The sequence below is a fragment of the Sorex fumeus genome, unplaced genomic scaffold (genome assembly GCF_029834395.1).
Source record: "Sorex fumeus unplaced genomic scaffold, SorFum_2.1 ptg000030l, whole genome shotgun sequence".
Classification (NCBI taxonomy): Eukaryota; Metazoa; Chordata; class Mammalia; order Eulipotyphla; family Soricidae; genus Sorex; species Sorex fumeus.
The window spans coordinates 13,214,223-13,226,384 of record NW_026606087.1 but is presented as its reverse complement, the minus strand read 5'-3'; the positions used below and the strand labels follow the sequence as shown (position 1 = coordinate 13,226,384).

Here is a 12,162-nt window from a genome sequence, read left to right as displayed (position 1 = left end):
GCGTTTTGTAGTTTTCTTTGTACAGGTCCTTTACTTCCTTAGTTAAGCTGATTCCGAGGTACTTGATTTTCTGGGGCACAATTATGAATGGGATTTTTTTTTTCATGTTGCTTTCTTCTCTCTCTCTATTTGCGTATAGGAAAGCCATGGACTTTTGGGTATTGATTTTATAGCCTGCAACTTTATACAAGTCTATTGTTTCTAGGAGTTTCTTGGTGGAGGTTATAGGGTTCTCTAAGTATATAGTATTATATCATCTGCTAATAGTGAGAGCTTGATTTCTTCCTTTCCTACCTGAATGCCCTTAATATCTTTTTCTTGCCTAATTGCTATTGCAAGTACTTCCAGTACTATATTGAACAGCAGTGGAGAGAGTGGGCATCCTTGTCTCGTCCCTGATCTTAGAGGAAAGGGTCTCAGCTTTTCCCCATTGAAGATGATGCTTTCTGTAGGCTTGTGGTAGATGGCTTAACTGTATTGAGGAAAGTCCCCTCTATACCCATTTTGGCAAAGGTTTTCATCATAAAGTGGTTCTGGATCTTGTCAAATGCTTTCTCTGCATCTATTTATATGATCATATGCTTTTTATCTTTTCTTTTGTTGATATGATGGATTATGTTGTTTGATTTCCAAACGTTAAACCATCCTTGCATCCCTGGGATGAATCCTACTTGGTCATGGTGTATGATCTTTTTGATGAGTCGATGGATTCTATTTGCTAGTAGTTTGTTGAGGATCTTTGCATCTGTGTTCATCAGGGATATCGGCCTGTAATTCTCTTTCTTTGTGGTATCTCTGTCTGCTTTTGGTATCAGGGTAATATTTGCTTCAAAGAAACTGTTCGAAAGTGTTTTTGATATTTCCTTTTCATGGAAAAGCTAAAAGAGGATTGGGAGTAAGTCCTCTTTAAAGATTTGGAAGAATTCAGTAGTGAATCCATCCAGGCTGGGCCTTTTGTGCTTAGGGAGACTTTTCATTACCATTTCAATTTCCTTGATGGTGGTAGGTCTGTTCAGGTATTCCAGTTCTTCTTGTTTCAGCCTTGGGAGTCTGCAGGAGTCTAGGAATTTATCCATTTCCTTGAGGTTTTGATGTTCTATGGCATAAAGCTTCTCAAAGTACTACCTGAGGATCCTTTGAATTTCTGTAGTTTCTGTTGTAATGACCCCCTTTTCATTTCTGATTCGGTTTATTAGGGTTTTCTCTCTCCCCTTCTTTGTGAGTTTTGCTAGAGGCTTATAGATCTCGTTAATTTTTTTTGAAGAACCAGCTCTTGGTTTCAGTGATCTTTAGGATTGTTTTTTGGGTTTCCATCTCGTTAATCTCTGCTCTGAGTTTAATTATTTCCTTCCTCCTGTTCAGGTTGTGCTATTTTTTTGGTCCTTCTCCAAGCTCTTAAACTGTCAGGTTAGGCTATTTATGTGGGCTCTCTCCTCCTTCCTGTGGAATGCTTGTAGAGCTATAAACTTTCCTCTTAACACAGCTTTTGCTGTGTCCCATAAGTTTTGGTAACTTGTGTCCTCATTTTCATTCATTTCTAGGAATCTTTTTATTTCCTCTTTGATTTCCTTTCTAAGCCACTCGTTGTTCAATAGCTCACTGTTTAATTTCCAGGTGCTTGATTTAGTTTTCTGTTTTTGTGTGTGATTTACTTCTAATTTCAGAGCATTATGGTTTAAGAAGATTGTTGACAATCTCTATCTTCTTAATTTTATGGAGGTATGTTTTGTGGCTCAGCATGTGGTCTATCTTGCAGAATGTTCCATGTATGCTTGAGAAGAATGTGTATTCAGCTTTTTGAGGATGAAGTGTATATATGTACAAAGTCCCTTTCTTCCATTGTTTCCCTCAGATGAAGTATGTCCTTGCTAAGCTTGAGTCTGGTTGATCTATAAAGAGGTGACAAAAAGGTGTTGAAGTCTCCCACTAGTATTGTGTTGCTATTGATGTCTTTCTCCAAATCTATGAGTAGTTGTTTTAAGTACTTTGCTGGTCCCTCATTAGGTGCATATACATTTAGTATTGTAAGTTCTTCCTGTTGTACAGATCCTTTGATCAATAAGAAATGGCCTTCACTGTCTCTTGTGACCTTCTTCACTCTGAAATCGATGTGGTCTGCTATTTGGATGGCTACCCCAGCTTTTTTGTGGGAGTTGTTTCCCTGGAGGATTCTTTTCCAGCCTTTGACTCTGAGCCTGGGTTTGCTTTGACTATTGAGATGTGTTTCTTGCAGGCAGCAGAATGTTGGGTTCCCTTTTCTAATCCATCCTGCCACTCTGTGTCTTTTAAGTGGTGCGTTTAGCCCATTGACATTGAGAGAGATTATTGTTTTAGGGTTTTGTCCCATTTTTCTGTTGAAATTTGGTGTATTTGAAGGGCCTCTCTTGTCTTAAAGTAGCCCATTTAGTTGTTCTTGTAACCATGGTTTTGAGTCTATGAAATTCCTGAGCTGTTGTTTGTCTGTGAAACTGTGTGTTGTTCCTTCTGTTATGAATGAGAGTCTCGCTGGGTAAAGTATTTTTGGTGAGGCATTTATTTCATTGAGTTTTTTCACTATATTCCACCACTGTTTTCGGGCCATGAAGGTTTCATTAGACAAATCAGCTGTGAATTTTTGAGATGCTCCTTTGTAGGAAATTTCTTTCTTTGATCTTGCTGCATTCAGAATTTTGCCTCTATCTAAGGTTTTGGTCATTTTGATCAGGATGTGTCTTGGGGTATTTTTATTCTGATTTCTTCTAGCTGGTACCTTTCGGGCCTCCTGAATGTGGTCACAAGTTTTCTTCAACTCTGAAAACGTTGTAGTAATGATGTCTTTGACAGTTTCTTCTTCATCAGGGTTTTCTTCCTGTCCCTCTGGGACTCTAATAATTCTTATGTTCCCCCTCTTGGCTTCATCATGATCTTCTCTTGCCATTTGTTCCCGAATTGTGAGTCTCTTTTCCATTTTCTGCTCTTTTCTGGAGAGTCTCTGAACTTATTCTTTGAGCTCACTGATTCTGTTCTCAGCAGCTATTACTCTGCTGCCGAGGCCTTCCACTGAGTTTTTCAGTTTGCTTACCAGGTTTTTCAGGTCTGACATTTTTTCGTTTGCATTTTCCTCATTTCTGCCTTCAAATTCTTTTGTCTTTTATTGTCATTGCTTTCCATTGTTTCTTTTAGCTCCCTAAGCTTCCTAAGTAGCACCCTTCTGAATTCCTTGTCAAAGAGGTTGTCTAACACTACAGTACTGTTGGTGTCTTCTGCTAAGCTCTTCAATAAGAAAGTTTGATGGGCTTTTGCGTTGCTTTGCCATTGTGACCAGTGTGGTTTAGACCTTCACGTTCACTGTTACTATTCTGCTTGATATGCAGAATGAATTGAGATAGGCTTAACGAATTACTGGCTAATGTGTTTCTAGTGGTTGAGCTAACCTAGAGAAGATTCCATCTAAGAGGGTAACTAATGGTTCCTATGGGATATGTAGTGGGAGAATATTTCGGCTCTGGAAAGGGTCCCTGGCGCTGGGCACTGGACGGTACCTGTTTTAATGAGGAGAGAATGCCCGGAGTCATTCAGCTTTGTTTCTGCGAGATGTGCCTCACTTCCTGTCCCGCACAGATCAAGAAATTTTTGTTTTAAAAAGGAAGTAAACCAAGTTGACAGAGAAAATAAACTAAAAACAATAAAATTACAGATGTCAGAATATATGATAAATACCTTGGGAAAAAATAGCATAGATGAGTCAAAGTAGATCAATATCCTTAGTAAGATATTACAAAATAACACTAGTTTATTTTTAGGAGTTTGTTCCATTAATGCTTTATTCTTTTGTTAGGTCACAGACATCAGATAATCCCAGAAGTTAAGAGAACAGGGATATGGGTAGAAAGACAGATTAAAACTAGTGATGATTTACTTTGATAAATTTACCATTCCAAGCAATTGACAATCAAATGACTTTTAAAGGATATATAGCTGCAAACAAAGTATTCTGAACATTCCTTTAGAACTTAATGAAACTATACTTTATTACAAATGTGCAAAAATGTGATTTCCATTTAAAAATGCACATCGTGATGAAAACTTGAATTTTTTTCAAAAACTTTATTAAAAATAGACAAAATAACTGAAAAATAATTAAGATTTACACCATAATACTCAGAAAAAATCCATGGTTTTGTCTTTAAAATGCATTAGTGACACTTAGAAAGTGAAGAGGCAGATTATAATTATATATTTTTCTTTTTGTTTTTCACTCTAGGAAAATCTACACATTGGAAAAACTGATTGATCATGTTAATGCTGAATAAAACAGATCTTACCCCAGCCTCCTTTATTTTGAATGGAGTGCCAGGTTTGGAAGATTTACATGCTTGGATTTCTTTCCCTTTCTGCTCTATGTACACTGTGGCTATGGTAGGTAATTGTGGACTCCTGTACCTCATTCGTTATGAAGACTCCCTGCATAGACCCATGTACTACTTCTTAGCTCTGCTTTCCCTAACTGATCTTGTTATGTGCTCTAGTTCAATCCCTAAAGCTCTTTGCATCTTCTGGTTTCATCTCAAAGAAATCAGCTTTGATGAATGTCTGGTTCAGATGTTCTTCATTCACACCTTCACAGGGATGGAATCTGGGGTGCTCATGCTCATGGCCCTGGACCGCTATGTGGCCATCTGCTACCCTCTGCGCTACTCAACTATTCTCACCAATCCTGTTATTGCAAAAGTTGGGTTTGCCACTTTCCTGAGAGGGGTATTGCTTATCATTCCCTTCACTCTCCTTACCAAAAGGCTGCCTTTCTGCCGAGGGAATATAATACAGCATACTTATTGTGATCACATGTCTGTAGCCAAGTTATCCTGTGGAAATATCAAGGCCAATGCTATCTATGGTCTAATGGTGGCCCTGCTCATTGGAGGCTTTGACATTCTGTGCATCACAGTCTCCTACACCATGATCCTCCGAGCCGTGGTCAGTCTTTCCTCAGCAGATGCAAGGCAGAAGGCCTTCAGTACCTGCACTGCCCACATATGTGCCATTGTGTTTTCTTACAGTCCAGCTTTCTTCTCCTTCTTTTCACATCGGTTTGGAAAGCACACAATTCCTCAATCTTGCCACATAATTGTGGCCAATATTTATCTGCTCTTGCCCCCCACCATGAACCCTATTGTCTATGGGGTGAAAACCAAGCAGATAAGAGATTGTGTCATAAGGATCCTTTCCGGCTCCAAGGAAACCAAATCCCATAGCATTTAAAATAATGTACTTAGAGCATATTGAGGCAGAACTGATAAAATATTTTCTAGGAAATACTATGTTGGTCTTTTGGTCTTAGAGATTAATGATACATTCTAAAATGTATGTCTTAAGATTTTGACATTGTTGAAATTCTCAATAAACATTTTATAGTTCTTTTCTATCCATTTCAAATTATTTTAATAACCTATTTACGTAAACAACAATTTATTTTTCATAAAATGTAAATAAATGATGCAGTACCTCCTGTTTATAGCTAGTGATTAAATGTAAGTTAGTTTTAAGAAATATGTACTGAGTATTCTTTATCACTAATAAAATTTTGGTTTCTTCTCAATTCTTTGTTTTGAAGGAAAATCTAGATGCTATTGTGTATATCTCTGGGTACTTTGTAAGAATCATAGTTTGAATGAAGAATTATCTTCTAGCCAAATGACCACACTAGGAAATAATTTGATTTTCAGTTCCATAAAGACAACTCTTGAAAGCATTCAGTTTATAAAGAAAGATAGAAAAATCTTCAAATAAAATAAAAAACAGGTTTAATGCCTTTGTTATATAAATAACAGAATTGACTGGTATTGGAGACAGAGCAATAGTACATCAGGTACGATGCTTTCCTTGCACAAGGTGAACCCAGATGCAATCCCTAACCCCCACACGAAGAGTGAATCTTGAGAACAGAGATGGGAGTAAGCTCTGACCTCCTCTGGGTGTGACCCAAGAAACAAACAAAAAGTAATGATTTGTGTCATCTTATATTTAACTATAGATCGGAAGAAATCAAATCTGTCTCCAAACTTTAATACTCATAAATAATATGCATATTAGACACTGAAAGAAATAGTTTTTGTTGTTTCTTGAACTAAACAAATGATATAAGAAGTAGAGTATATTGAAAATTTATTCTTATTTCTCTGTACAAAATAAAACATATAATATCATCTTAATTAAGATAATTATAAACATCAAATTGAGTTTATTTAATTAGGTCTGACTATCTTACATTTAAAAAAGAAACTTAAAAAACCCCAACCGGTAAAATACTAGTACTACCCATAATTTACTCTAATTCTATAGCCCTTGTTAGCCTCAAACTTTCACAAATTAATAAATTTACATAATTAAATAAAATTATTTTTATAAGTCTATCTTGCTATTATCCCATCTATCACCTGAAATTGCTTTTGTCAATCCAGAAACTGTATCCATGTTAACAATTTAAATAAACACTTTTGGTGGCTTGAAAAACACTATCTTTCAGAAATAAGTAAAGCAATTCTGTACCTTCAGCATTATGAAAATTTGTCATCTTTCTACTTCAGATTCACAAAAGTATCTTATGATTGTTTTACTAATGTTTAATAAATAATATAAAATATATATGTATATATATATATAGCAGCAAAAAATAGTCATCATGGGATCCTCGTACACTGGCAATGTCAAGGAGTGATGTAGTTAAGTGTCCAAACTCAGAGTCAACAACACTGAAAGCAAAAGAACCAAAATTTAGCAACCAAACTTAAAAATATACCTGTCAAGGTGGCAGACTATTGATGAGATATGGGTGGGAGGGATCCTGGGAAAACAAGTGGAGGTAATGTTGGTGGACCCACAGATGGCTCTTGTGAAGTGGGGCAGAGAAAGACAGTCACTTTCTCCCTACCTGCCTCTGCCACCCAGGACCCACGGTGACTGGGTTCTTATCTTGCCTTACAGAAACAAATTTCAGAAATAGACAGTGAAATTACATGTTTTTATTTGGAGCTTTTGAGGGGAAGGAGGGAGAGAAAGTGGGAGAGAGTGGAGAGTAACACGCTCAAGAGAGAACACCGGCTTCTCCAAGTGAGGAGAGATTCTACAAGGGTGGAGAGAGCCCCTACGCACATCCCAGCATTAGACACAAAAGCATGAAAGTGCACATCTCAAGAGGGGAGATGTGGGCGATACATGTGCTCAGGTACAGCATGTGCTTGACCACATGGGTGTAAGCAGCTCATGGACTCAGGCAGCATATGCTTGCCCCTTTCTTTGTTCAAGGTGACCTTTGTAGGGTTTCTCCAACTTGCCCTTTGTGGGACCTCTATCTAGGTCAAAGTCTGTTGCTAAGGAGGTTGTCAAGAGGGTAGAGTTGACAGTGGTGATGGTCTTCTTTGAAATTCCTTTGCTGGCCTTTTGTTTCTGATGGAGCTTCACTCTGGATCTGTTGCTGTAGGTAAGTGAGGGTCTTATCAGGCCTTAGTTCCTGCTTTTTCTGCAAGGTGGGCCTTACCAATTTACTGCCATCCCCTGCGGGAGAGGCCTTACTATCGGCCTGCCTGCCTACATCAGAGGGAAGAAGACACTGGTGGTGCAATTGGTGCTGGAACATAATACATCTAAAACCCAACTGTGAATAACCTTGTGAATCATGGTGCTCAAATAAAGGGCCTTGGGTGGATCCTCCCAAGATGGGGGATGCATGCTGAAAGTAGAATATAGGGTGAACATGATTGCCATTCAATGCCTTTTTTGCAAACCAGAGCACCGAAAATGAGAGGGAGAACATAAGGGAATGCTTTGCCACAGAGGCCAGGTGGGATGGGAGTGATGGGGGGTGGGAGGGATACTGGGATCAGTGGTGGTGAGGAATGGGCACTGGTGGAGTAATGGGTACTCAATCATTGTATAACTGAAACCCAAGCACAAAAATTTGTAAGTCTACAACTGAACCTCATTCTGTTTCACTAATAAAAATTTATTTTAAAAAAATCATGGTGCTTTAATAAAGTTTTTCAAAATTATGTTGAAGAGGATACTTAATATTAGACATTCTCATGAAAGCCAACTTAAGACCACAATGAGGGATAGCCTCACATTCTATTAGTACTGCAATAATAAAAGCAAATTTACTGTTGAAGATGTGGAAAAATTGGAAACCTTGGGAGTAGAAATCTAAAATTGTACAGTCACTATAGAAAGCTGACTAGATTTTCTGCAACACAGTAGAAATAATTATGATGCAATACAATAACTTCAGTTCTGGTTACACAAACCTATAGAATTAACAATAGGATCTTAATCATGTAAGTTGCAGCATTATTTGCATTATCAAAAATGTGGAAAAACAAATGTACTTAAATAAATAAAGGAGCAAAGAAATGTGACATGTACGTGAATAGAGCATTATCCATCCATTAAAAATAAGAAGATTATGTCATGAGCAAATATATGTTAAAATAAATTTTCCTTGATTTTTATATAAGAGAAATAAGCTAACATTATAAGTGATTCTATTTATATGAGAAACCAAATGAAATCAGTTTTAAAGGAGAAAGCAGATTAGAAGTTAGGATAAAATAGCTTAATATATAATACGTGTCACTGTCACTGTCACTGTCCTCCCATTTTTCATTGATTTGCTCTAACAGGCCCAATAACATTGTGAAACTTGTTGTTACTATGTTTGGCATATCGAATACGTCACAGGTAGCTTGCCAGGTCTTGCCTTTCGAGCTATATTTTCTTGGTAGCTTGCTGGGCTTTCCGAGAGGGACGGAGGAATCGAATTCAGGTTGGCCAGGTAGGCTGCATGCAAGGCATATGACCTACCTGCTGTGCTATCGCTCCAGCCCATAGCATGTGCATTTTATATATATAGTAAAACAATAAAATGCTGATGGTACACATTTAAAAAATTTAAATAGAGATACAAACATTGAAGATAATAATTGTAACAGCAACTGATACACAGTTGTAAAGCTACTGCTAGAAAATTTCAGATTTTCTTCTTCTTTTTTTTCTTTGTTAACATAGACAGTGTTGGGTTAACATAGACAGCCCAGAGATGGAGATTTGAATTCTGCATATACAGTTCCACTGTCTCCCAGGAATTTCTCATTTCCAGAATCCCTGGAACCTACAACAGAAGACTCCCTGCTTGACCTTGGTGCTGGCTACCAAACCCTGGCACAGGCCTTCTTTAATTCAATAAAAACCCAACCCAAGCTCAAACACAGGTAGGTGTGGTCCTCATTAGCATCTTTAGTGGCTTGTGAGGTCCCCTCAGAGCACTCTTTTCAATAAACCCCATTTCAGCTTAGCTCTTCTCTTGGAGAACATAAAAAAGATAAAGAAAAAGACCCACAGAATGATTCCTAAATGATATCTGACAAGAATATAAAGTTGTTTCAATAAAGAAAAGTCTTTTTTAAACAAATTGCTCTAACCACTAGACTCTCATAGACTAAAAACCAACTAATGACCTAAATATCTTGGTTGAATAAAAGGCCCTCCCGTTGATCATCGATTTGCTCAAGCGGGCCTAGTAACGTCTCCATTGGAGACTTTGTTGTTACTGTGTCTGGCATATCGAATACGTCACAGGGAGCTTGCCAGGCTCTGCCGTGCGGGCGAGATACTCTCGGTAGCTTGCCGGGCTCTCCGAGAGGGGCGGTGAAATCGAACTCGGGTCGGCCATGTTGGCTGCATGCAAGGCAAACGCCCTACCGCTGAGTAGCACTGCACTGTAGCACTGTTCTCCCTTTGTTCATAGATTTTCTCGAGTGGGCACCAGTAATGTCTCCATTGTGATACTTGTTACTGTTTTTAGCATATAAAATATGCCATAGGTAGCTTGCCAGATTCTGCCATGTGGGTGGGATACTCTTGGTAGCTTGCCGGGCTCTCTGAGAGGGATGGAGGAATCAAACCCGGGTCGACTGCGTGCAAGGCAAATGCCCTACCGGCTGTACTATCGCTCCAGCCGAACCAGAAGTAGTGATTCATAAATATAAATGTCAAATGCAAACATTTAGAAAATCAGTGGGACAATTATTTAGGTTTCAGGACTAGATAGAGTTCTTTAGAGAGGAAAATAGTTTTTAGACCACAAATTAAGAAAAGGAAGTAAAATTTGAGAGCATTAAAATAAAAAAGTAAATTGCACTTCAAACTTTTATATTAAAAAGATGAATGACAACTATGGACTATGAGAAAATATCTGCATAATATAGTTCCTTTACCTTTCTTTGTATAGGTGGTCAAAATCTATAAAAAGGGATTTCAATAATGACATTGAATAGTAAATATACAGAGAAAAATGTGTCTTATCAGTCATAAAAGCAAGCAAAGAAAAAATTAACCACATAATAATCTTATCTCCTTCAAAACTCATTTGTATTTTTATAAATTAATTCAAATTTTAAGGTGTTATACTTATTATCTAATTAAATACTGTAAAATTGAATGATTTTCAATGGTTTTTTTTCTGTGTTTGTTTTGGGGGCATACCCTGCAGTGTTCAGGGCTACTCTTGTCTCTACACTCAAAGATCGTTCCTGTCATGCTCAGGAAAACATAAGTGGTGCAGGGGATTGAAGGCAGGCCGTCAACAAGGCAAGTGCCCTACCCATTTTATAATCACTCCTCATAGTTGTTTCTATTATTAAAGCTATCATAATATTTACTGCTATATCACAGTTTAATATATTTGCAACCAATTCTAAATTTTTAAAAAAAATTTTAGAACATCATCTACTTCAGTTGAAAGCATTTGCACTTGTTTGTTCATTGCAGCACTCTTTACAATAGCCAGAAACTGGAAGAAACCTGAATGCCCAAGAACAGATGACTGCTTAAAGAAACTTTGGTACATCTACACAATGGAGTACTATGTAGCTGTTAGAAAAGATGAAGTCATGAAATTTACATACAAGTGGTACAATATGGAAAGTATCATGCTAAGCGAAATGAGTCAGAAAGAGAGGGATAGACATAGAAAGATTGCATTCATCTGGGGGATATAAAGTAACAAAGTATGAGATTAATACCCAAGAATAGCTGAGATCAGCACCAGGAGGATTACTCCATAACTTAGAGGCCAGCCGGGTATCCTAGAGGAAAAGGCAGTTCAGGTAGAGAAGGGACCACCAAATAAAGGATGTTTGGAGGATCCTCCCAGGAGGGGAGATGCATGTCGAAAGTAGACTATGGACTGAACATGTTTGCCACTCAATGCCTCTTTTGCAGACCACAACACCCAAAAGGAGAGAGAGAACACAGGGCATTGCCCTGCCACAGAGACAGGGGGGATGGGGGGATGGGGGTGGGAGGGATATTATCCATGGTGGTGGAAAATGGGCACTGGTGGAGGGATGGGTATCTGATCATTGTATAATTGAAACCAAAGCACAAAAAAATTGTAAATCTACAACTGTAAAAAAAATAAAATAAAATAAAGGGAAAGAAAAGTAAAAAAAAATAAATAAAATGTTACCAAAAAAAATGTGTCTTTCTTAAGGAAATAAAAAAGAATATTAGTACTTAAGCCATCAGCATAGAGTTGTACGACTAAAAGATAAAAATTATCCTGTACCCCTAAATGGTATGAACAATTAGACTCTTGTAATATGAAAATACTTCAATAAAAATAAAATATATTCCATAATTATAAAAATATAAAAATAGTTTGTTTTACTTTATGAACAACTGGAAGTTACTGATAATATACTTTAATGTAATCACTGTAATGGAATTTTGATTATGGCATAAGCCTGATTTACTTTATTAAAGCTTTTATCCCTATAATTAATTTGGCTCTGGTATCACATTGATAATAAGTTAATATTTATTGAACAACTGATATTTACTTGGTATAAGTTACTCATGTAAATTCATGAAGATATTTAATAGTAGAGTTGAGTACAGAACAATATGAAGAAAGATGAAGTCTTATTATCAAATTCTTGGAAAGTTCAATATAATATAAAAGAATGTTGAAAATAAGGTAATACCCTTCCACAGAGGCAGGTAGGATGGGGGGGTGTTGGGGTTGTGTGAGGAATACTGGGATGATTAGTGGTGGAGAATGGGCACTGGTGGAGGGATGGGTACTCGATCACTGTATAACTGAAACCCAAGCACAAAAATTTGTAAGTC

The 12,162-nt window shown here is 37.4% G+C and overlaps 1 protein-coding gene across 1 annotated transcript; it reads left to right on the top strand.

Annotated features, from left to right (window-relative positions):
* Positions 1–4,275: 4,275 nt before the first annotated feature.
* Positions 4,276–5,241, top strand: LOC130025274 (olfactory receptor 52N4). The gene has a single exon (XM_056116230.1). The coding sequence runs from the start codon at positions 4,276–4,278 to the stop codon at positions 5,239–5,241; it is 966 nt and encodes a 321-aa protein (XP_055972205.1).
* The last annotated feature ends 6,921 nt before the right edge of the window (positions 5,242–12,162 follow it).